The sequence below is a fragment of the Perca fluviatilis genome, chromosome 8 (assembly GCF_010015445.1).
Source record: "Perca fluviatilis chromosome 8, GENO_Pfluv_1.0, whole genome shotgun sequence".
Lineage (NCBI taxonomy): Eukaryota > Metazoa > Chordata > Actinopteri > Perciformes > Percidae > Perca > Perca fluviatilis.
The window spans coordinates 20,403,174-20,429,852 of record NC_053119.1 but is presented as its reverse complement, the minus strand read 5'-3'; the positions used below and the strand labels follow the sequence as shown (position 1 = coordinate 20,429,852).

At 41.1% G+C, this 26,679-nt stretch overlaps 1 protein-coding gene across 8 annotated transcripts; it reads right to left on the bottom strand.

Annotated features, from left to right (window-relative positions):
• Positions 1 to 663: 663 nt before the first annotated feature.
• On the bottom strand, positions 664 to 24,949 carry LOC120564026 (zinc finger protein aebp2-like). 8 transcript variants are annotated; one of them, XM_039808624.1, is made up of 10 exons: positions 24,292 to 24,949; positions 22,964 to 23,174; positions 21,248 to 21,355; positions 17,801 to 17,987; positions 16,748 to 16,872; positions 15,917 to 15,979; positions 12,233 to 12,300; positions 3,515 to 3,628; positions 2,352 to 2,381; positions 664 to 1,087 (listed from the first exon to the last, which is right to left on the bottom strand). In XM_039808624.1, the coding sequence occupies exons 1-10, from the start codon at positions 24,840 to 24,842 to the stop codon at positions 1,081 to 1,083; spliced, it is 1,464 nt and encodes a 487-aa protein (XP_039664558.1). In that variant the 5' UTR covers positions 24,843 to 24,949; the 3' UTR covers positions 664 to 1,080. The 8 variants fall into 8 exon arrangements, 4 of the variants coding, with proteins under 4 accessions (XP_039664558.1, XP_039664560.1, XP_039664561.1 ...); XM_039808626.1 differs by lacking the exon at positions 15,917 to 15,979 and having other exon boundaries at positions 665 to 1,087; XR_005640053.1 differs by lacking the exons at positions 664 to 1,087; positions 2,352 to 2,381; positions 15,917 to 15,979 and adding an exon at positions 13,369 to 13,460 and having other exon boundaries at positions 3,549 to 3,628.
• Between the last annotated feature and the right edge of the window lie 1,730 nt (positions 24,950 to 26,679).

The following is a 26,679-nucleotide window of genomic DNA, read 5'->3' as shown; positions in this document are numbered from 1 at the left end:
AATATGCTGTATTTTTCTGACAAGTTTACACAAAACAGTTTTTTACACCATTGGGTATTAAGAATATTTTCAGTTTGGTGCTTGTTAAAAAACAACAACATTCATTTAAGTTTTTTTAACGGAGCCCCCCTGGGGTCAGCTGAAAAGAAAAAAAAAAAAACTTGCGCACAGAATAAAAATCCGTTCCCTCGGCTTTATAAAACTGTTCGCACGGATTCATAATCTGTGCCCTCGGTTTTATAAACGTGAGCAAAGTCCGAAAGATATTCACAGATTCAAACTTCCAGGATCATTTACTCTATAGCGAAATGTTATTAAAATCAAAAACGACACATCTTTCCTAACGTAGTAAGGTTAACAACGAGCTACAAACAAATTTTCATCAAAACAAGCCGTCCTCCAACCTGGAGAAATAACATTGGTCTCTACGAGCACCTGGCGGTGAGACGGCAGTAAAACGAGTGCTAAGGGACCGTCTACAAACCACAACACCAACCCAAAAATATTTATTAAATTAATGATTAAATAAGGTAGTGTCTCCAAACTTATCTCAATTATAACTTGTCTACTGCTAGTTGTACTACAGCACTTACTTTTAAAAAATAATTTTGGAGACACTACCTTATTTAATAATTAATTTAATAAATATTTTTGTGTCAGTGCTGTAGTTTATAGACGGTCCCTAAGCATTCGTGTTACAGCCGTCTCACCGCCGGCTGCTCAATGTTATTTCTCCAGGTTGGAGGATGGCTCGTTTCGATGAACGGAAGGGATTTTTATTCTGTGCACACGGTTTAATTTTTTTTCTCAGCTGACCCCAGGGGGGCTCCGTAGTTTTTGATGAACACAAACTTAAAAAAAAATTGTTAGTCCCATTTTCCACCACATTTGGCTACAATGTTGTTCAGATATACAAAACTGAAGAGGGAAGAAACTGCAGCATAGCCAAGTTTCACTTCCTTTTATCGCCACTTCAATCCCCCCGTTCAGCAGAGACAGATGAAGAGCGTCCCATCCCATATAGATAAACCTCCTATGAACAAGCATTTCTCCTTAAGTATCAAGTCCACAGATGACTCCTTACAGGCTGAGCACAAAGACAGGAGAGAAAGACACAGAGAGGGAGAGAATGAGTTGTTCTCAGTGTGTCATGAGAGAGATTACAGTATGAGAAATGGGTTTTATTCTGGATGTTTAGACATTGAGCTGCCTTCCGTTGCAGAGACATTACACCATGTATTTTAGAGCTTTTGCTGCATGGAACTACTGAGGTCAATTAATGGAATAATGAACAACGGCCAAAATATGACCTCATGTTTGAGTGAGAATATGGAATGCCAAGGGTCGGGGCTCAAAAATGGCCCGTTTCCTAATTAACTGGCTTCATATTACATCATGTGAACCGTGAAACTGTGGGCGATAAGTAATCATCCACGATGATGTTTTACCAAACTAGAGCCAGAGCCATGGGTTATACTGTGGATGCACAAACATTACCATACCATTGAGGCATCAGCATTGTTTGATCTCCATTATAACACAAAGACACAAAGAATAGTGTGTGGTACACGTGGCAGTTGAGTTAACAAGCAAGAATAAGGCGGCAGCTCTGTGTTGTCTGCATACACAGACCAACATTACTGTGAACTTCAAAAGCTTTGCACGGATGTTGATTAAAGATACTGATGTTCTGACATTAATGCATCACACAGCTATCTTTTATGCATCAGCCTACCCTTCTGTGCATCCGTGACTACACCATTGCTGCCACAAACTATGCAAGTACTGCCCCTGTTAAAATACACTGAACAATTTAATTCAAAACTGAATTTAAGAAAAATAGAAAAATAACCCAGAGGCTAAATCCCTTTAATTAATATACACAAGAGGTTTTAATGTAGTCATGTATGTCCATGAACTGTAGTTCAAATACAATAGTTGCATTACACTTATTCTATTCTTATATACTGGTAATGTGTATATGTGGTTGCAATAATGTGTAGTATGACTTGTCAACAGAATACAGTATGTGAGGTTCTGTTACTTTTTGTCCAGTATCCACTTTAAATTCTGCATTTGTTGTTTAATGTGTCTGCATCAATAACCAGGTCAAATAACTTCTGCATTTACTGTAATTGATTAACATGATTCTAATTGTTGGCTGTGAGCTACAACGGGACTGTGTTTCAGCCAAATGCACACCATTGTACCGTGTGTGTTGAATCAATATCGAAATAGATCTTTAAGTGTATATCAATATCTTTGTATCTAACACACACACACACACACACACACACACACACACACACACACAACACACACACACACACACACACACGCGTTAAGCTTACCTGTGCTTCAGGCGCTTTTGAGGAAGTGCTCTGAAAAGACAGACAGAGTTTATGAGGCCACTGTGCAAAAACATCTCACGTTACATACAACAGGATCATGTGTTTGAGCTGATTTTAGTCCAGTAGGACTTATGACCAAGTGCAAGAACCTCAATATGGAAACATTGTTGAAATAATATAATCCTAGACTGCCACTACATCAGTCTTTTCCTGCCATCCCATTCACATGTAGAGGGGTTCAAACACCCTACTATATTTACTGCCACAGGCACCAACCACCTCATTTGTTTGGGGATTTCATGTATTAGGACAACCTTGACATAAACTGGCTGAGTGCTGACGGTCATATTCAACTATGAAACCAGAGTCCAGGAGCAGCCCATGCAGTTACTGAGCCTTCATGTCTAATTAAAATCAGCCAGCCTGTGTGCTGATCAGCACACTCGTGAGCCATATATCTCCAGTAAGATGACCATTCTGTTATTTTAGGTACATTGTTCCTCTTTCAGGATTCATTTTCAGCCTTTTATGGTGTATCATAAAGCTAACATTGTTTTTTCATCTCAGTGATGAGTGAACCAAGTCTTGCAGAGCTGCACAAAATCCAAACAATATCATAGTTAATGTTTAGTGGAATGTGATGCACTTGAAGACAGAGAAAATATAGGCTGTGAGAAAATATTTTTCCTGATTTAAAATCTCTAACTGGGATCATTTATTTACTATTTTTAAATGAAATGTGATTCTGACAGCATCACTTCCTCAAATAAATTCTTTGTATTCATATTAAATCAGCTGCGAAGTTTAAAAAACGGGAAATGCAGCCTGAATATATCTCAGTAAAATAAACATCTCTAATTCACAAGTAACAGGCTTCTTCATTATCATCATTTGTGATTTCTGACTAATTAAATCAAGTTTTGCTACTGCTGATAACTGACCTCCTCGATTAGGTTGTACAGTTTACAATGTTTCCCTCATCGCACACACAGAGACAAACAGAATGTGTTTTCTCTGCACTTCTCTTTTTTAACCCAATTGTTGAAATTAGGAGTTGGTGCCACCTGGTGGAACACTGTGTACACACACACACACACACACACACACACACACACACTTTGTGTACAAAGAGGTCACTGGACTCAGCACACACACACACTCACCTATAGATGTTTGGGTCTAGCAGCATGGCAGCATCCTGCGGTAACTGGGATAAGTGCACCACTTTAGTCTTCAGCTGAGATCGCTCGGTTTCATTCACCCATGCGTCAGGTAGTCTGCAAGACAACACACACATGCAGAGAGAGGACATGTGGTCAGGGTTTAAGCTCTAACAATACAGAGGGAGAGAAAAGGGAGTAAGGTTGAATGGAGTGAGGTGAGAGGGATGGACAAAGAGCCTTATGGAGTCCAGTGCACATGTTAACACCTTCCTCTGAACACAGACTACAGTTCCATAAGTCACATGGCCTTGACCAAAGCGCTGGGACTGACACACGCGCACACACACACGAAGCATACTGTCGTCCCGTGTTGTTGATTATCAAGTAACCTCTACACTGTCTTCATAATTGTCATTTGTTCATTTGTGTGCACTTAGAAATCAAAGAACATCCTGATTTTTCCACCTCTTTAAGCTCAAGTGTAGGGAGATAATGTCTTTAGAGACAGCTGCTCACAAACATGCACATGACGTACTGTACTGCTCAACTGCACCTTACTGAACCCACAGCAGTGTGATCCCCTGAAAAATAAGGGAGTGTGTGAACACTCCCGAGGTGCAGTGAAACAAAGAGCTTAGCGAGTCGACTGCGCCTCTACTCCTCCCCCCACCCCGCCCGGTCTCCACCCCCCGCATTCCCCCGTCACTATGTGCGTCATCACAGGAGCCCCCAGAGATATACACACACACACACACACACACACAAGTTAGGAAAGCAGGCAGCCACCCAGCCAAATCACTCATTCACATGCCAAGTCAGCCCATTCAGTGGGATGGACTGCAGGTAGCACTTAACATGCATCACATTTAGCACAACTGGATGCAGGTAAGAGATAGAGAAAGTGTAAAAGTGATAGAAAATGGACAAATAAAGAACAGGAAGAGAGGAGAGGAAGGGGAAAAAAAAGAAGTGGCTCATGTCAATGTACAACAACATACTTAAACAGTGCCTGCAAATCCTTTTATAGCATATTTAAATAGCTGGAGGAGGGTGGGGTTAGCCACATTGGATAAGTTGGTAAATACTATACAGTTCAGAAAGCCACAGTGATGTACTTATAATCTACCAATATCGCACCTGAGATGCTGCATTAAACAAAATCCTTCAAGACATTGTAATACAGGGAATAATTTGTATATGACCTAAGCTTGACTAGACGTTCATCAGTATTACATGTGGGAATTTCTGTCTGTCTGTCCATACACTTTTAATGAACACATGCGTACACAAACAGATTAAATAATAAATATTATGAATTCTTATACATAAATCTGTAGTACTAGTACATAGCAAAATTGTCTTTTTCCCCTTTAATGGTGGAGAGAGAAGAAGTTGAGAAGAGGCATGCACAAGACAAGAAACAGTCCCCTTCAACACAGCTTTAAAGTTTGGATTTGTCTTGAGTTAGTGTCCTTGTGCAACTCAAACCTCCTCAAATGACAGACAAGGACCTGCTGGTGTTACATTAGCTGTGTGCGTGAGTGAGTGTGCATGCATGGATGTGTGCGTGTGTACATGCCCTTTCCACTCCAGAGTCACTGTAAACATGTCAGAGTGTGCCATGGTACTGATGAGTTATTATATTTTGATGGATGTGAGACACAGGAGAGCAGCACCGGAGGGTGGAGGGGTCACACTTACACCTAGGTGTTCATATCTCTCCCCCACTGAATGAAGTTTTTTGGGTGGAGATCTCTTTGAAAATCTGTTTGTGCATACAGATTTTCAAAGAGATCTCCACCCAAAGAATTCATTCAGTCACATCAAACCAAATAAAGACAAATGTATTTATTTTATTTTCCAGAGTAGACTGTTATTTGGCTTACTTCTTTATGGGCCAGAAATGTATATTGTGAGTGAGGCCTGTGTAGGGAGAGGTACTGGGGGTGCCTGCCAGAGTGAAGCCCAGTCTTCCAGTCTGAATTGATTGCTGGCTCCAGGCCTTGAAGCTCCCAGTGGTCAAAGGAGCAATACGTTCATCAAAAAGCAGCAAAGTGTACATTAAATTGCTAACATATTAAATGGCTTTATATGGAACAACAGGAATGACTGCAGGAGTTATGGGCTGCAAAGATTATTGCAGCCCAAAGAAAAACCTTGTCCTGCTAAAAGAGTGGGGCTGCACAACTTCAGCACAATCACAGTACAGACAACTGCTCACTATTGGGATTGCACTCCAAAATGTCTTATAGATGGATGTAAGCTTATTCAAAATTTGTATGTATAAAAGATGTATAAAGTTTTTACAGAGATGTAAAAAAAAAAAAAAAAGTGCCAATTCTCATGGACCCATATTCATACTTGAGTAACACATCAAAATGTACTTACACACAGATAATTGTACCTTAGACTTATCAATTAATTTGGAATTATCAACCGATTTAGATGCATATAAGTACTGAGGTAGTTATGTGCATGTATTGAAGTTTCAAAAAACAAATAGTCTCACTACACTGCTATACAGACTGATTTTCCCTTGTCTGATATCCACTCCTGCCTGTAGCTGTTTTAGGGTCAATCCCACTGTGAGACGCATTTCTTTCAAACACAATTTTTCCTCACAAAATGTCTGCAGGCAAGAAAACTGCAAAAACATCAAGGTGTATGGCTTCGTTAAAATACAAAAAAGGTAAATAAAGAAGAAAAAAAAGCCTTGGTACATGATTAAAAACAAGACCAACATGTGAAACCTCCCACTAGTCTTCCTCAGGGTCAAACCCTGGATTGTATCCAGTGAATCAAGGGTAGAGCCCAATCACTTTTGGCAAATTCATACATTTGATGGACATCTATGTTTATATGACAGATTTGCCTGTGTGCGATTGTTTAAACCTGAGGAAGATTGTTATATTACTATAAGATCAAAGTAGCGGTTCCTCTATCGTTTTACAACACATTAATAAACTGCAGTGAAGCATTTTCTTGCAGTTTTGTTTGTTTTATTCTCTACTCTATAGACCACGTGTTACTGTTTATGGTGCAGAACTAAATGACACTCCCGCTCATTATGTGTACAGTCATTTACTGCTGTATCTCCATGATCATACATATGCACAAAGAAGGAAAACGGTTTTCACACCCTGAATGGATGTTGCTTACAAACCATTACTGTATTTGGAGATCCTTGATCTCTGCCCTAATTCTGCACGCTGAATTAGTGCTGCCAATTTGATGTGACAGAATATATACTTTTCCCATTTGATGTTGTTAGCGAACTAGCATGCATATTCTGATATTATTTTGGAAAGTGTGCCATATATCCAAAATGAGAAAAACTGCTACTCATGAGAGCCCTACCAGCTTGTGATATTCTTTGTGCACTGTGGTAACTGCCTAAATATAAAGAACGCAATGAAAGAATAAAGAACTAGCCAACAAAAGGTTAAACAAAAGAGATAAACAGGTTGTGCATGATAAGCACCGTGTAGTTTGTACCAAAATGATGTGCCAACATGGATCCATTGGCTCGAGACGTTCGCTGTCACTGACTGTGTATTCAACGGTTTGTTATTCTGAAGTATTCAACAGCATGGAGGGAAATCCATTCACCCATCCATCAAAGATTAGACAACAATAACGGTCCTCTTTCCATCTCGGCCCACCCACCTCTTCCTCGTTAGTGAGCTGGTGGTGGTTTATGTTCAGAATGGTTCATGTTAATCAGTTACTCATTAATCCAAATTGAGTTAATAAGTCTCAGTCACAATGGCCCTCATTTACGAAACAAACGTCGAACAGAAAACAAGCGTAAAACCGACGTACGGACATTTCCACGCAAAGCTCGGCATTTATCAATATGGACGTGAGCGGAGGCTACAATCAAATCTTACGTCAAGCTTAAACTTGTGTACGCAAGTTTTTGAGTCAGTGTGGACTTGCGGCGCAGCATATAATTAGTTTAACAGGAGAAGAAGTCATCAATTAATCACTTATCGGCAATGGCAGATCTGGCTCTTTTAAAAAGGACCTCTATGCGCCGGTACAACAGTACACACGAACGCACACGGGCCACGGTGGAGCGCTCCATCGGATTGATTAAGGGCAGATGGCTCTGTCTTGCATCAGTGGGGGGATCCTACTATACACGACAGAAAAGGTCTGCAACATTGTTTTAGCCTGTGGGATTCTGCACAACATCGCGCAGGAAAACAGGGTTTGATAAATGTAGTGATGGAGCCAGATGACCCGATGCCCAGAGAGCAATGTCCAGCACAGCCCCAACTGGGGCTATACGAAGGAGACGGGATATTATTCCTCGCTTTAAAAAAAAGATATAGTGTTATGTTTGGCAAGGATACTCAATACAGGAAACATGACGATGCACAACATTTTTATTTATTCTTCAGGTTTTAGTTTCTCTTTTAAAGTGTCGTTAATGGCCACAAGTGAATGATTTATTGCTGCCATTGACCGACATATTTTAGCTTGTTTTTCCAGCCCCTCTGCTGTCAGGAGACACGGTCGGGGTGGTGGTCCATCACGGGGGGGGCGGAGGACAGGCGCTCTCTCTCACAGCTCACGGTTGCCTGGCTCGGACTCATGAAAAAAAACTGCATAAACTCCACTCCTGTGGGTTTATTTAAATATAGGTACACCATGTAGGCCTAAGAGATTGTAATATAAGCCTGTATATTACTATTAGGACTATAGCATACATAAGTCAAGGATGTATTTAAATAAACTTCAGCTGGAGTAAGAGAATTTTTGCGCTCATATCTGCGCTGGTTTCTACGTTAGGTTGACAAATGAGGGCCAATGTGAGTGGTTTGCTCCAGCATTAATGAACATGACTTCCCACATTCACACGGCTAATTATTGACTCAGTGACTGAGAAACATGCACGCACTTGATGTTGACCTTGGTGTTAAGGGTCACGACACTTGATGGCTGACTAAATGACCACCAGATTGCCTGTGAGGTACTAGGACATTACATTGAGCCTTGATACTAAACATTAACTTGACCAGATTGACACCCACTACAGTATAAACCATCCCAGTCTCAAAACTGTTTCCTGCCTGCTAAATCCCTCCCCTAAACGGCGATTGCAGGCCTGTCAAGCTGTTGATTTCCACATGCGGAAGCGGTGTGCATGAGGCTGTTCTAAGAGCAGCATTAAAAGAATGGGCAGGGTGGTGTTTTTTTTTAGCCTTTACCAAAACACAAAAGCGTATAAGCAATGGATTAAACAGTGTATCGATCTCGTAAAATGCAATAGTTAGTATGTCCGGCTAACTAACTGGGGAGTATCAGATTTTAGGCTTCTGTTACGTTAGCAGCTTTATCCAGCTCTTCAGTGGATTTGGGGAAGTTCACACCCCTGCAACCCCACCCAAAATACCTCTACTAACTACATCTACACGGCCATACAAGAAAAATGCTGTTCTTTATTTCCATAACTTCCCTGTCGATGATCAACTGATGAGAATGCTGACATTTTGCCTGGGACATGTAGCTTTAGCCTTACATTTTTTTAGGGTGATATCATGTATGCCGTCCAGGGATCCCTTTCACAAGATTTTTGTTTTAAAACAAGTCAGCTGGAAACGTTAAAAACTCAGCCTGAAGCAAAGTTTTCAACCAACTCATGGAGCTATTTGGCTAGCTAGCAACAGCTGCTAAAATCTGACAAGAATACATGCACACATACAAGTTGACCAGGAGATTATAGTATCTGTTAGGAGATAATACAGCCATCCTCCCAGATCAAAATATCACCATTTTTCTTCACCACCCTTCTATGGATTAGTTATGCTTATTAATGACCTCACGTGCCGCGGGGCAAATATCGGACTCATTAGCATTGCAGAATTATTCTGCATGGACCAAGAAACAAAGCATCTCACTCTCATTTTCTATCTTGCTGTTTACTTCCCATCACTCTCTCCGTTTCCATTCTGCCTCATGTTTCACATTTCCCTCTCCCACAACCATTTTCTTCCCACTCCCATTTCTCACCTTCCTCCATTCTCTGTCTCTCCCATTCTTTCCCTTATCCATCCTGCCTCTATCAGTCTTTGTGTCTCCGTATCAATCTCCATCTATGTCTCTGTTTGGAATTAATCTGAAGGGTCTTTCCTGATCACCAAGCTTCATCTTTCTCTTCTTTCCCCATTTCCTTCATTATTTCTCTATGCACAACATAAAACTCCCACACGCAGGGCGAGGAGGAGATAGCAGAGGTGAATCAGAGAGGGGAAAAGGAAAGAAAGAAGAGGAAGGATGAAGCAGCAGAAGGCTAAGAAAAAAAGGGTTTAGCTACAGTATGTTAATCGGAAGCTGTCAGCTGCAATCTATCTCATGATGCATCATCCGGGTTTCTTTGCCCAGTGACATCTTCGCCAAATCCAGTTCTCTCGGTTTTCCAACCTATTATTTCTCTCCTTTGACCTTTATCTCTTTTCCCCCTTATCCTCTTCTGTCTTTATTCACCTCTTTCTGCTTATTTCTTCCCATTTTCCAACTCCTTTATTCTCTTTCAATCTCCTCTCTGCTCATATACAGAGGTTATGCAGTCAAACTCTTTCATGGGAGTGTGGGAGTGTTGGAAGTGTGGTGGGAGCGTCCCCTGAGCAAGAGCCTTGCTGAATGTTACAGCATTCTGTGAAGTTCTCTCTCTTTTTATGAGACAGACCCATTTTATAAGAAGAGTGCAGAACCTGTCTGCCCTTCTGCCAAATCGCCTAAATGAGCTGGGGCTTAAGTGGTGCCACGGTTCACCTCGAGTAGGCTGAGCCGGGTGAGGCCAAGCCTGGAATAGGTATGTAAATAGTGAGGACTGGGCAGGGTGGCTCACGCCCCAATGGGTCCAGAACAATACTTAGTGCAAGTTCATTCAGAAGCTACACCAAAATACTGTGATGGAGATTAATTACTTAAAGCAACACTAAAGCACTTTTCCCACTTTGGTCCCCCTACAGGTTGGAAGCAGAATTGTCCATTACATTACGCAAGTTTGCCAGATCGGGTAGCGGATCTGTAGTTCGAATGAGACAACGACAGCGGTAATGGACAATTCCACTTCCAACCTGTAGGGGGACTGAAGCGGGAAAAGTGCTTTAGTGTGGTTTTATACTGGAAATTGATGATACATGTATTGGAGAGCCACACAAAAGAACTAAATCAGCCAAGTAATTTTGGAATGCTGATCTGCTTTTTAAAAAGACACTTCAGTGGTGGCTGATGATCGCTGATGCCCTGAGCTCCTTTGAGGAGAGCCCTGGGGCTTCAAGCAGAGATGCTAGTGAGATGTAAACTATAATGGGACCTGAAATCCTCACACTGAGAGCTCTCCACATCAGCGATCAAAGGTTGGGAGGATTTATAGCAAGCCTGACGTGGAGGAAGGCCACCATGTTGAGTGCACAACTGGATATGGAAAGGAGAGTCGTAAAACTATCAGAGAGAGAAAGATACATATACATTGTTGATGTTCACTTGTATATGCATGCACCCCTGCTGCTCAAAAAGGAAATGTTTGTGTGACAGGCCCAGACTTTACATGGTAAGATTGTGCAGGATATTTGTAAAGGAGCTATTGAGTTGCTTGTTTGTAGATCAGTGACATTTCAAAAAGGTTCTCTACAAATCTCAAAGTGTTTATGGACACATGTCGTACATACAAACCCTTTACAACTATATACTGAACAGTATTTTAAATCTACTTTAACCAGTGTGCCAACAGGAATAAAGCTACAATGAATAACTTTGGCAGGTAGTTGGGTCATCTGGCAAGTTGACCCAGAAGTATCCACTATGCAGTTCACTACAACTGCAACAGGGATTTCCAGTGCCGGTTTCTTTCGGCCGGAGCAATAATGATAAACTAATTAAAACAATTAAAATTTGATCTCAAAGACTTAAAATCTAGGCCAAATCTACAAAATTTGTTTTTGTAAATTTGTAACATACATCATGGCCATAATTTGTCATTAGACAGTAACTGGTATCCTGCACTCTCATTCATGCGTTGCATCATCATTTGTAATTTTCACCTTTATTTGTTTTACATTTTTTTTAAATTCTATCTTAGCTGAGGTAGAGGTTTATGCAGATGTACGGTACAGGGGTTGATGCATAGACTGTATAAGTGAAGCTAAAACATCTCCATCACCCCCTGGTGGCTGGCTGCAGTATAGGGACACGTTTTTTGGGCATTTTTTAGGCCTTTATTGACAGGACAGCTGAAGAAATGTAAGGGCAGAGAGGGGGAATGACATGCAGCAAAGGGCCGCAGGTCAGAGTCGAACCCGGGCCCGCTGTGTGGAGGAGTAAACCTCTATATATGGGCGCCTGCTCTACCAACTGAGCTATCTGGGCGCCCATTTTATGTAGTTATTATCATGCTGAGGTTTGTCGAAATTCATATCATTTTTCTGATAAGTATGGTTTTTATTAGTTATTTGATGCTATAAAACCGGGTGAAACGTCATGATTAATGGCTGTAAACGGTTGGTCGGACGACTGCATGGGCGGGATTTCAATACCGCGGCTCCACAGCTCAATCACACAGACTCTGGCTCAAAAATTACAAGATAGCAGCGCCCGTATCCGGGATATCTTGGCTTCACTTTTGTACAGTGGGAGATTGTGGAGAGGCATCATCCATCTTTGTATGCAGTCTATGGTATGGTATAGTGCAAGGGAAGTTTTGCTCACATGTCCTCTGGCGTCCAATGTAGGAGGACCTTCACCTTGCCAGATCCCTCTTTCCTTCTGGCTAGCACCTGAACAGAGACAAATCAAGCAAAAAAAAATAAATATAAAAAATAAAAAATCAGTTGTGGCACTCAGAATTTCATTGTATGGGTCTCTGTGCAATGACAATAAAAGGTTTCTTATCTCTTATTTCACTCAGTCAGTATGTCTTTGCCGTACTGTTGGCATACGCATAGCCAAGTTACCTGTAACCAGCTTTGCCAATGGAAAGTAACCATCAAAAATAGACCGGCATATAATTTAACCTACATATGTTTAATTTCAAGACGGTGTGATTGTACAAGAGTCTGATTAGCATAAATGTTAGCATTATCTCCTGTCTGTTGAGAACAGGCTTTAAAGACATGCCACCCTCCTGGCCTCATCTCTCTAACAAATGAGGCTACATGCTTCAAACATCTGTGTAATGTGAGCACTCTTAATAATGCATGCAAGAACTCAGTGAGATTTCTATTTTCATCTCTATCTATCCCACATCCCCCTGCAACATACTCTAAGACCAAGGAATCAAATGAGCATTTAGACTTAACTAAGAACTGCTTATCGCAGCGGACATTCTTGAAAGCCAAGAAAACACGGAACAGTCATCACTGTAAATAAGTCACTGCTCTTGATGTGGATAACGTCTAGCACCAGACGCTTCAATGCTTTAGAGAAGAGTGTGTCTGATGGAGACTAGCACCCACTTTCTAACATTTTCTGCATAACATGGCAAGTTGTGTTTCATCTGTTTTGTCACCTGGTTTAACTATTCAAGACTTAATCTGCCAACACAACCTCAAACTACAAGGCCTTTCTTCTTGCAGTTGAGACAGAAAATAGAGTTGAGACAATACCAGATTTCCTGAATAGTTGGCTCTTCTCATGCATAACATTTCATCTATCATGCTGTGTTGGTTTATAGTAAAACTGGTCTGGAATTCACAAATATTGTCAGTGGGGGAAAGTAAAGCTAGAAAAATAACCAGGAGAGTCAAAAATAGCCACATATATAACCTCTTGCGTCAATGGTCTCCTTTTTTGTTCGGAATGTCTATATTTAGGATAGGGAATGAGTTGTGAAGAACTTCACTTACACACATGAATATCTGAAATAATTTTTGCGACTCGAGGGACTGGCTGCGGCATTGATGGAAACTGGTTTGAGGACAGGAGAAACGAGGCTCCACTGAGACAGGAGACACAGGCAGAGACAGAGACTTAGAATTACTCTCCTCCTCATTTTATAGCTTTTTTTTGCCCTCCCAATTTTAAGCCAAAACATTTGTTAACTTGTTGTTTTTTTACTTCTTGGAATTTTGCGTGGAACTCTTTAAAGAGATACAAAGAACAAGTAGGCAGAGCAACTCAGCAGTAACAGCATCAGTGACAAAGCAGAAAAATGACAAGCATGGCCCGCTTTAACAGAAATACTGTTGATGTGAAATCTAAACCCTACTGTACCTAGGACCTATAAAAACAAATATGCGTACTACAGTCTGACTTTGTATAGGCATACATTTGTAGTGATTTTTGCATCCATTTCCCTGTTAGTGAATCATAGAAAGGGTGGGATAAAGCGATACATGAAGTTGACGTTATAGGGACCTGTTTGGCCACTGTTCTCTGACACATGTATGTGAACATGTTAGTATGAAGTCATTGGTTAGACTGCGAAGTCAATGTTGTCCCCCTCTCTTGCTCCATCAGTGCGATTACATGCAATTAAGGAACCGGGTTACACTCCTGTAAATCCCCACTTAGTTTGCTTTTCTTTTCTACTTACTTTGTCTTAATCGTTTGTTATTGTAGAGACTTTGTAAAAACTTATATAACCTATGTATATAATTTTTTTAACAGTTTTTTCTATTGACACTTAAATTTGTGTTGTGTGACTGTACATATATGTACAATGTTAAACTTTTGATCTCACTATATTAAATATTTTGTATTCAAGTGAAAAAAAATCCTGTCACTCTTTATAAGATAAAAGCAAGAATAATAATCTTTCAAGAAATACATGTGATGATGTTCGTTAATCTGCCAATTAAAACATATTGCTTGTTCTTTATTTATAGAGATAGACTTAAATTGCTATTAGAGACCCCTCTTTGACATTTCCAAATAAATCTTTAAAAAGATGCAAAAATGCTCTCGTCTCAAATTACCATCGCTGCTAGCGTCCCACCAGAGCTTGGCTGGCTCGTGCTGCTGCTCCATGGTAGACCCCCATGAGGGAGAAGAGACAACTTCTCAGAATCAACAACAGGGCTTGGCTGCAAGATTAGCCTAAATCCTGTGCTGGCAGCAATGGGCCCTACAGTAGTGTCTCAGTGCACAAGCAGCTGCTTCACTGCCCTTTTAATTAAAAATGCATAGCTGCTAACCTGTGCCCTCGGGCTCCTCACAGCACCAGGTTAATAATCACAAGCTCAGGCTACACTTGAAGAGGCCATGACCATGTATGTAAAGGCTGAAGATGAAGAAGTGAGCTTGTGTTTAAGCAGCATGAAGTGATTTGTGAGCCGAGTAGTTTGATGATGGCAGTTGGTGCTTTAAAGGACAGATCTTAATCCTCTATAGACCCAGGAGGGAGGGAGGGAGGGAGGGAGGAAGGGAGGAAGGAAGGAAAGAAAGAAAGAGAGAGAACAGTGAATATTAGTGTGGCTCCAAAACAAGGCAGTGAAAACTGAAGAACAAAAGCCGGGGGAGGGCAGGCCTGCTAAAACTGGGTGCCTGTCTAGTGTCAGGGGGTCAAGCTGTGGATGACGCAGATTGGCGCAATAGCAAAAATATCCCATCATAAACATGACTGAGCTGCTCTGGTGTGTCAGGAGGCCCACTGGCCAAACTCCACAGAACCCCCACAGCTCTACTCCATCTCCACAGGCCTGGGAGGGTCCGCTGGGGCCGGGGTCTGACGCAGCGCCACAGTCCTACTCCACCACAATCCTCCAGGGATTAAAGTTGAGGAGAATGTATGCCCAACTGGCCAGATCTACTTCCGATACCATGACCCTGAACTTCACTTAACCCCTTTTCCTTGTCCTTTTTCTCCAAGTTGCTGTTCCTTTCCATTGGTTTCTCTCCGTCCCCTGGCTGGCTCTTGCTCCTTCTTAGTCTGTGTCCAAATATGTGGTTACACCTCTTAACCTCTTCCCAAGCTTTATCTTCTTTTCTTTTAAAATTCTTGGCTGCTGGTGAGCAGTTGAGGTTTGTACAGAACAGAGCAGGGAAAAGTTGAAAGGGACTAAGCTAAGAGCAGACAAATACTCTAGTGGATAGCACCTATGTCTACACTGTCAACAGGAAAAAGGCAGGGTTGGTAACTATCTCCAATATACACTTTTTTATATTGTTTGAAATAGTCTTTACACCCCGACAGCAATAAATGAGTTATGGGCTCTGAAAAAGGAGTGTAAAAGATCTGTAATTTGTAGCTGCTGTAATCCTGTAGAAAACGCCCACCAATCACTGCCTCGCGGTCCGCTTGGAAAGAACCAATGAAATGCCTCCTTGTCTCACTGCGCGTACTCTACCCCTCACATGTACAAGCCTGAGCTTAACGGGCGTTGTCGCCACATTGCAAACAGTAGTCATGTTTGTTTTAAATATTCGGTGTGATAATATTAGAGGTTTGCTTACCGGTGAATGAGACATGGAGTAAAATTTTGGTCCTTTCTCCGCTCTGAAGCAGCTTGTGCACGTCTGTGTGTGGGTCCAAGCCCCGAGGGCAGGGAGAGGGGTTAGACAGAGCCGCGAGGAGATGCTACTTTCAAATCTTGCTAGCTCTTCAACATTACCAACCCTGTCTTTAACAGTGTCTGTCTGTAAAATGTAAAACAACGGAGCTTCAATATTACTATAGTTTACTGACCGAGTAGAATAATTGTGACAATATGATCTTCTTGTATGGAGGTTTTTGTGGAGACAGGGTGCTCCCTAGTGGAACTGCACAAGAAAAGCAGTCATTCAAAAAAAGCTGCCAGTCACATCAAAAATGACATTACAGTTAACCTCCCTAAATATAGAATGTATTCCTTCACTCTTCGAAGAGTCAGTAGGAGATGGAGAATCTATCACTGGAAAAATTGTTTTTCCTGTGCTCATATGAGCCCTCAGTAGTAATGTAAGAGCTCATTAATAATGTATCACACACTGGGCTAAGAATGGACCACGAGCACCATACACAACAATCCAATTGTCTTTCCTGTGAAGCGTGATTCAGAGAATAACATCAAGCCTTGGGGCAATTCACAAGGTTCACTTTAAGAAGACATCTGCAGTGATCAGAGGCTGGCTTTCAAATAGTGATTCTTTCATGCCCCCTGTTGTCTAAAAAAGGAAATAACATAAAATAAAAGACATTAAAAAACAAAAACACAAATGTTAAAAACGATCGCATTTTAAATGGCTAGGCAGATTGTCTTATATATGGACAAGACATACAAAAGTAGCAAAGATGCACGGACTCACCGTGCTGTGGAAGACCACACTGTGGCCATTGCCCACACTTTCGATGTGGGTGGCGAGGTTGAGACAGATGGCCCTGTGGCGGATGGCATCCATGGTTTGGGCATCGAAGAAGTCGTGAGGTCTCGCTGGAGGAGGAGGACGGACTCAGATGAGAGCAGTCAAACAAACATACCAGGGTTCCCACTGTGGCCCGATATATCAAAATCTTTGTAACTAACCTACGTCACAATCATCTCATCTCTGAAAATGCTTTTCCTTTGAGGTTTTTAAATGCTGCTTTGCAGCAACAAAAAAGTGCAATGTTAAAAAGGGGGTGGTACAACTCCCCATTAAAAGCTGTAGTAATGAGATTCTCATGGTTAACTTTAGTGCTCTAAATAACTGCCTCAATGTACAGTCAGTCTTAAGGATACTCCGACCTCGTGGCATTTGAAGTGATTAGAAAACAAGGATTTTGGGCTGAGGTCTATGCAAAGCACTTTGTAGAAACATATCCACAAGTATCACATTAAAAACAGAAAACCTTTTCAAGAGATGTATATGTATACACGTGGCTCCACAAGAACATTGCTTACAACGTGTGCCACTAATAATCAATCTAAAAGTTATGCTTGGGAAAACAGTTACAATAACTTCAAGTATACACAATATGTTACTAATGGACTGAAACACACAAAACCACTGGTGTGGTCTCTTAATGACCATAAAATTCCTCAACTAAAATTGTAAAATTCCCAGTATTGGGAACAGTTCCAGTAGGAAACGTTCCATTTGTCTGTAAAATTTTAAATATGATTTCACATCACACAGATTTAAACATCAGTAAACACTATGATTACCTGAATTTCAAGACAAGCAGAGGTGTTCAAATAAATAAATCAACTGAGTTTGCAAAATGCAGACAGGCCATCTGAAGCAATCCGTGTCACAAGGGAGCGAAGTATCAATAAAAAATGTATTCAGCTTATAATCCTTCCCAATAAAGAAAAGAGGTAAATCACAACGAGAAACATTTTTAAATAGGTTTAGTTTATGTTCCTGTTTGGTACATACGTAGGGTACACCTGCGTCTGTTCTTAAGTTTCTTTCTCTTGTTGAGTCCAGCTTTGGAGGGGGACTCCTCCTTGAGTTTGGCCTGGCCGGACATTTTGGAGGAGCTCTGCTGGTTGAAGTGGCTTGGGACATGGCGGGCTAACCCTCCTTGGGAAGCAAAGCTGGCGTTGCAGCCACCAACTACACACTGCAGCAGAGCACAAAAACACAGAATATTTGGTAGGTTTGCCACTTGGGTAAGAGGACAATTTTTTAAACAAACTAACACATTTAATTTTATTTAATGGCATGGCAGAGTAGGTACTGGTACTTTAGCCGCTTTCCGACCAAGTAGTTACAGGAACGTAGTTTAAGGAAAAGTCCACTTCTAAGCAGTTCTATTAACTACTCTCCCCCAAAACCGTCACAGTCACTCCCTTATCCCGCCACAGGAGGGGTAAGGGAGTGAAGCATGCACGGCAACGGTCTTTATAGCGTTAAAGCGCCCATATTATGCTCATTTTCAGGTTCATAACTGTATTTTAAGGTTGTACCAGAATAGGTTTACATGGTTTAATTTTCAAAAAACACCATATTTTTGTTGTACTGCACAGCTCTCTCTCTCACTGCTGCAGATCCTCTTTTCACCTGGTCTCTGTTTTAGCTACAGAGTGAGACCTCTTCATCTTTTTCTTCTGTACTAGCTTTGATTGCACTCGCACATGCTCAGTAGTTCAGATGTAGATCATGTCAGCTAGCTAACTCTAGAGACAGTAAAAGAAAGCCAGTTTCTCCAACTTTGGTCAGTTACAAGGCAGGATTAGCTGGGAGACTTCTAAATGAGGGCACACATGTAAGTAGTTCTTTTGTAGATTATGGTGAACTTGTGTGTGTTGTAGCAGTGCTTTGCTATTGAGAACGACGTAGCATGCTAGCGTTAGCATTAGCGTTAGCATGCTAATGCTAACGGTTAGCATGCTAACGAGCCAACGGTTGTGGTTAGCCAGCTCATTTCGGACTGTGACGTCACAGTCCGAGCCGATTTTGAACAGCTCACTAGGAGACTGAAAGCAGGACACATTCAGAAACTGTATCTCACTCAAAACAGCATGGATGGATATTTTTCAAAGTTTATATGTGTGTGGAAGCACCAGAGACACAAAAGAACACCCCAAATCCCAGAAAAAGTGATTTTTTCATAATATGGGCACTTTAAAATCAGAAAACAAATAAAAGTATGAACTAAATACTAAATCTAATGTATATAGCATATTTGTCATAATTTAAACAAGTCTCCTGAAGAGAGAGGGAGGTAGGTGTGTGTGTGTGTGTGTGTGTGTGTGTGTGTGTGTGTGTGTGTGTGTGTGTGTGTGTGTGTTGTGTGTGTGTGTGTGTGTGTCCCGCAGGGTATGCTTGTGGAGTGTAACTCCGAAAAGACAGTTAACCACAGGTCCCCGTTAATCTTATGATGGACAGGTGTTGTGATATTTAAACAAACGAACCGTCAACGGCGAAATAAAAGCCTCTTATTTACGACAGCGGTCTGAGAGACCTCCAGCTTACAGCAGGGTTTCTGAGCAGGACTGGCCGAGTGACGAGCTAGCGGCTGGGGCAGGCGCCTGCCAACTGTCGCCTCACTTCATGGAGCCTCCGAAAACTTCCTTCTCACCTCCGAAAAGTTTGAAGCAAATTGTCAATTCTGCATCAATTTTCGCAACACTGCCGATATTCGGAATGTTAACAGTTCATTTCTCGCCTAAAACGTTGTCGGAAGTGAATTTAGTGATGACTAAGATGGTGAAAATTGTCCCGTTGTTGGTCTGTCTGTACCGGAAACCCGACCCTCGTTGACCTAGGTCCCTATGCTGAAAAGGGAACAGTGAAAAGACCCTGCCCTGAAGTAGGAGCTGAAAGAGTTACAGGAACTGCAGCCAGAGGAACTTAAAAATCCCCAAATTGGTCCAGTTGGAACACGAGGAAAAAATAAAACAAATAAGAGTTCTAGGAATTTTATGTTCTAGGAACTGCAAAAATCCCTCCGGTCGGAAAGCGGCTTTTGATGCATTCATTGGCACATACCATCACTAACACTTACATACACATAAAGGGAACAGTCATCTGCAAACTTGTATATTAGTGAAACAAGTAAGATGATTGCTAAGTCTATATACACTCCCCTAAAGCATTATTAGGAACACCATACCCCCTTCTGCCTTCAGAACTGCCTTAATTCTTGGTGGCATTGATTCAACAAGGTGCTGGAAGCATTCTTTAGAAATGTTGGCCCATATTGATAGGATAGCATCTTGCAGTTGATGGAGGTTTGTGGGATGCACATCCAGGGCACGAAGCTCCCGTTCCACAACATCCCAAAGATGTTCTATTGGGTTGAGATCTGGTGACTGTGGGGGTCATTTTAGTACAGTGAACTCATTGTCATGTTCAAGAAACCAATTTGAAATGATTTGAGCTTTGTGACATGGTGCATTATCCTGCTGGAAGTAGCCATCAGAAGATGGGTACATGGTGGTCATAAAAAGGATGGACATTGTCAGAAACAATGCTCAGGTAGGCTGTGGCATTTAAACGATGCCCAATTAGTACTAAGAGGCCTAAAGTGTGCCAAGAAAACATCCCCCACACCATTACACCACCACCAGCCTGCACAGTGGTAACAAGGCATGACGGAGCCATGTTCTCATTCTGTTTACGCCAAATTCTGACTCTACCATTGGAATGTCTCAACAGAAATTGAGACTCAGACCAGGCAACATTTTTACAGTCTTCAAATGTCCAATTTTGGTGAGCTTGTGCAAATTGTAGCCTCATTTTCCTATTTTTAGCAGAGATGAGTGGTACGCGGTGGGGTCTTCTGCTGGTGTAGCCCATCCGCCTCAAGGTTGTGCGTGTTGTGACTTCACAAATGCTTTGCTGCATACCTCGGTTGTAACGTGTGGTTATTTGAGTCAAAGTTGATCTTCTATCAGCTTGAATCAGTCGGCCCATTCTCCTCTGACCTCTAGCATCAACAAGGCATTTTCGCCCCCTAGGACTGCAGCATACTGGATGTTTTTCCTTTTTCAGACCATTCTTTGTAAACCCTAGAAATGGTTGTGCGTGAAAATCCCAGCAACTGAGCAGATTGTGAAATAGTCAGACCAGCCCGTCTGGCACCAACAACCATGCCACGCTCAAAGTTGCTTAGATCACCTTTCTTTCCAGTTCAGGAGATTGTCTAGACCTGGACGACACCCCTAAATGCATTGAAGCTGCTGCCATGTGATTGGTTGATTAGATAATTGCATTAATTAGAAATCTTACAGGTGTTTCTAATAATCCTTTAGGTGAGTGTATGTTGCAACCATAAATATTACACAAACAGAATATTATCATCAGCAAAATGCATTGGTCATCAGAATGTGGAGAAACAGCTGCAGATGTACATTGTATCAGAGTTAGTGTTTTTACCTTGAAGGGCTTATCTCCACTGTGGGTCAACATGTGTCTCTGGAGCCAACTTTGACTGGTGGACGGTGTGTTATACACCTTACAACCCTTCCATAGACACACAAACACCTGATGGACAAAGAGAGACAAACATGAAGAGGAGAGGGAGAAAAGTAGAAAAAAGGGTTAAGTTAGAGGTTAGTTGCCAAGACAGCTTAGAGAGGGCTTGTTGGACAGAAAGACAGAGATTTCTGGAATTATATACTGTACGTCATAGTCCTAACTTCAATTCTCTGGAGTCTGGGGACTTTCTTAAATGCAGCCTACAGGTGGAAGAGGTCAGAGTGTTTTCTGGTATCTCTTTTGTTTTAGCCAAGAAATAGAAAATGTCAAGATGTGACTGTAAACCTAAACTAATGCATTACATTAACACACATGTCTGCATTGCACACACTGAACATTCCATCCTCTTTGTTTTAAACCGTGTACAGCTCTTCATTATAAAACACACATTTTACACACACACACACACACACACACACACACACACACACACACACACACACACACACACACACACACACACACACACACACACACACACACACACACACACACACACAGTTTATTTTCTGCTCTCTTACTATGTTTAGGCAAATTCCTTTTATGTGAAAACCTACTTGGCAATAAACCGGTTTCTGAGTCTGACCATCACAGCGGATTAGTTTTGCAAAACTTTACTGTGCAGACTGAACCAAAAATAAATAATAAAAAATACTGCGTTTACCACATTTTTGTAAAATGTTGTACTAATTTAATGGGGCTGCCAAATGGGTGGGTAAGTATTAAGCAATTAATAAAACTGTCAATTCACACAAAATCTGAAAAAATATCACTTACTGTACTATTGGTAGCTAGCAATTTAGAAAAGTTTAGTTTGACATTTTCCAGGTTTTTAAGATATGTCTCGACACCAATAAAATGAAGGTGAATGTAACTTTAATTAAAAAAAAAAAAAAAAAAATGTAATTTTGTTCACAACATTAATAAACTATATTTTAAAAAGTTCAAGAGAAACATCGCTTTCCAAATCCCTGTTACTCAAGATTAGAGCTGGGCAATATATCAATATTATATTGATATCGTGCTATGAGACTAGATATTGTCTTAGATTTAGGATATTGTAATATGGCATAAGTGTCGTCTTTTCCTGGTTTTAAATGTTGCATTAAAAGTAAAGTGATGTCATTTTCTGAACTTACCAGACTGTTGTAACTGTTGTATTATTTGCCTTTACCCACTTAGTCATTATATCCACATTACTGATGATTATTTATCTAAAATCTCATTGTGTAAATATTTAGTGAAAGCACCAATAGTCAACACAACAATATCGTTGAGGTATCAATATTGGAGGTATTTGGTCAAAAATATCGTGATATTTGATTTATCCATATCGCCCAGCCCTACTCAAGATAATTCACAGAATGCGATGTGAACAGTTCTCAAAGTGCAGCCGACAGTAGTTCCAGTGCCACAGCAGTTTGAACCAACCCTTTAATACTCAATGGTTGCATGCAGTCCACTTGCAGAGAGTCGTTCAACTCTGTCTTGGGTATCTGGACTGTCAATCTTAAGCTACGGGGAAAAAATGGACACTATCTTGCTTTGGCTACCTGTCAGACAGAATAAATGAGATCAACCTGAAGCTTGTCCAAAAGTTTAAAGTCTACTGACCCCTCCTCTCTGCCCATCCACATGAATGCCCCTGATATGCTCCGCCAGATCAGGACTTGAGTTGAAGCACTGCGGACAGAGGTCCCAGCAGCAGGAGTAGGCCACTGTCTTAGCCCCGGAGGAGCTGGTATTGCTCTGTCCGTTCATCATAGCAGGGGTGGAGCGCCCACTCGACACGGTGCTCTCCATCTCCATCAGGGTACTGCTGAGACTGAGAGAGAGGAGAGGGTTAGTGGGTAGAGGGAGAGTGGTAGAATACAGTCCCATTGTTCTAAAACATGGGCGCTAAGGTCTTCAAGAATATCTCCATAGCTTAGATCAGGCTTTGCACAGCCATGAAGAACAGGTGCAGATATTACCATGCATGCCACTTCCATCACTCATGCCAAATCAATTATATTGCTGTATTCAACGCTCCTAGATACTAGATTATTAATTTGCTGTGCTGTCAACATCTCCAAAGGGCTCATAGGCAATTAGTTGACTCATCACTCACTCATTCGACAACTGTCGGTTACTTGTTACAATGTCTAGTCTTTTTGTCTAGTTTTGGCCACAGTTTTATTAATGGGATCTGTAGATTTACCTTTCAATAAATGCTACTGTCCTTTTGGATGTTTGACTTCACTGTGCATAATTATGTATGTGCAGAGTTGGACACTAGAAAGCGGTTTTCATGTTCATCTGCTGAAAGTGGAAAGTTTGTATCTGTGCTCAATACCTATACTACTAGATGATTTTGTGACATAACTAGTTGGGAAGCCAAAAATGGTCCAAAATTAAAAACGTACACGTGTGTGATTGGGGTTATCTGAAACTTCCTCCACAGTCCACACATATGCTGAAAATGGACTTTTCAGTGAAGTAGGGGGACATCTTACATTCAACAGTAAAAGTTCTAAATAGCCTTAAGTATAACAGTTAGTAGTAGGCCTATACACTTTTGTATTTTTGCATATACATAGTTTCTGTATTTTTCAATGATGGAGGAGTAGATGTAGATGCATTTTAAGGTAGTTTTTTTGGGGGGGAAACCATATAAGGCACATATAATTATTCAAGCAGAGCATTTCAATGTTTTTAAACATGTTTGATCTTTAATGTTACGAGTTGTTATGAAAATATGACAAGTAAAAATTAAAATGAATGAGTGGGGTGATTTGATAACATTTTTGGTTTACCATAATTGAGTAGCCTACATTTTTACATAACTTGACCTATTAAGTACAAAAACTCCAATTAGCTAGAGCTAACTGTTACTGAGGATGGGGTGAAAGGGCTACTGTCCGTAGCTACTGACCCAACTAACCAAGAAGAACTCGACCAACCTGTCCTCTGAGTCCATACGGCTCAACGGTTCACCATCCGAGGAGGAGATCTCCACACTCGGCCGCCTCTTGTCGCCCAGCTCCCCGCTCCCGCCGCTGGGTTTCTCACCATCTTCACAAACTGTTTTGCTCTTTTCGCAGTTTATCCCCGAACCCTGACTGTCCACTCTTGGTTCCTCCTTTGCTTCTTTCAATGCGTTATCGTTGGCTAGTTCATAGTTACATTCTCCGGGGCTTTGCTGTAATTCCTGCTTTAGCTCCGGTTCTTCAGGAGCGGGTCTCGCCACCTGGTTCACCGCTGTAGCAGCACTGTCCTCGGTCACCGCCTCCCTCTCGGCCTTGTCTGCCTCTGCCGCTGCAGCGGGCTTCTCTGCGCCGGCCCCCGCGGTCACCTCTTCCATTTTCGGTTTTACGCTGCTGCGTGGTTCCTCTGTTTCCGGTTCTGCGAGGCCCTTTTCTTTCTCCTCGCCGTTGTCCTCGTTTGTCTCTGCGGGCGTTACGTCGTTCTCAACACTCAGTGCGGGTATTCCTTCTGGGGCCGCAGCAGCCATTTCAGCGGCGTACGTGCCGTGGGATACTTTCGGTATTAAAATTTACCCGTGGCACCCACAAATGCTTCACTGCAGAAGAAGGGCTGGGTCAAATCACACTGTCTGCTCTCTGATTGGTCAGAGGCGGCACGAGGAGGAGAAACTGACGTTGGTATTTAAACTTTCCATGTGTTTCCAAAATCACACAGCTTCTCACAAATATGCAATTTAGTCTCCGTTTACTACAGCAAAGGTTCCCAAATTAGGCCAGGGGAGCTTCCTTCAGGCGTCATGCACATTAACTTTAGATCAGTTTTAGTATCAAAATGTATCGGCTGAGGGTCTTGGGACAGTATGTGTTTATTCGTGGTTAATCATTTTTACTAATGCTACTAATGAACTTTTGGGTTACCATGTTGTAAAAAGGCCTGGCCTGGGACCCAACAGCAAAATTGTTGCTCGGAAGCAAGTTAATCCGGCGATGGCTATTTGGAAATATGGACTATTACCCCTCTGGCGTGTTGTGTAGCATAACAAAACATTTCAGGAACAAAGGATACGTTGTGTTCGTTTATGACAAATATAAACCGGAGTAATCCAACTTGGGCTCTGTGAAAGATGTCTCCATTACAGCAGAATGACCACAGGAGGGAGCCATAGTTCCATATTTAAACTGGCCACACTGACCAAATGAAATCATCCCACATTCACCTCAATCTGTATCCTACAAATGAAGCCGTACTACATTTCATGGTTTCTGATGAAGTTCATCATTTAATTGTTAGTCCACTATTCATGCATACATCTCTAAATGTTAACCTGAAATCTAGAATATGCTTTTCAATATTTTGTCAAAATTCATTCAGTCCTTATGTCAGCATATTTAGCTGTAGGCCTATACAAGTCCAGAGTTCTCATGTTGCAGGACTAAGTTGAATTTGAGCTGATGAACAAGCTTGAGTATGTTTACATAGCTTTATTCTCAGCTTGTCCACTAAAGCTGGCTACAAGGGTGGTAAAGAACAAAATGCAGCCGCTTGTTAAGAACAGCAACATTTATTTAACATGATATAAAACAGATGGAATATGAACATTTGCAAATCAAATCTAGTATGTAACCATATGTTGGATACATCCTCCCATCCTTTTGTACCATGTACATTATATACACAGTAGACCTCTGATAATTACACTTTGTACACACAAAGTAAAATCCTGGATCCACATGTTTTTTTTTTATTGCTTTTTACATGTGCTAATCCTTTTTTTTTTTTTTAGTTCAAAGACTTCAAACCAACATGTCATAAAATAGAACCAAACTCTGATTGTTTTTCCTTCTTTGTTTAAATATATCTCTCAGCAATAAAAAAAAAAAAAGATAAAAAAAAAAGACAGTATAGAGTGACTTAAACATTCACATATGTGTCGGCAACAATGCGACAGGGACTGCAGAAAATCCCATTTTTAAATAATTACAACCCAGAAACAGGAGAAATAACAAATAATCTTTGTTTGCCACAATAAAGTGGCCCCTCCTTTCATTCTAATGGATACATCTCTTATAAACTCAACTTTCATATCGACAAATGTTCTTTACAATAAATGGATAAATATGAATGGTTAGCTAATGACCGATATCTGAAAGACAAACTGAGTGACTTATAAAAAAGACTTAAGTGAGTTGAAATTATGTCAAAATATGTTTTTGAAACCTTTTAGGACAGGTACTGAAAAATGTAGCCAAAACAGTTTGTCACAGGCCCTTAGATTCAAAACAGAGCTCAGTCTATTAGCCTCAAATATATATATATATATATATATATATATATATATATATATATATATATATATATATATA

Coding starts and splice junctions, on each gene's coding strand:
- LOC120564026 (XM_039808624.1), bottom strand. CDS start 24,842: ATGGCTGCTGCGGCCCCAGAAGGAATACCCGCACTGAGTGTTGAGAAC. Junction 16,873..17,800: donor CAGACGCAGGTGTACCCTAC/GTATGTACCAAA, acceptor CTCCTCCTCCAG/CGAGACCTCACGACTTCTTC. Junction 12,301..15,916: donor ACTCCATGTCTCATTCACCG/GTAAGCAAACCT, acceptor GTCTCTGTTCAG/GTGCTAGCCAGAAGGAAAGA.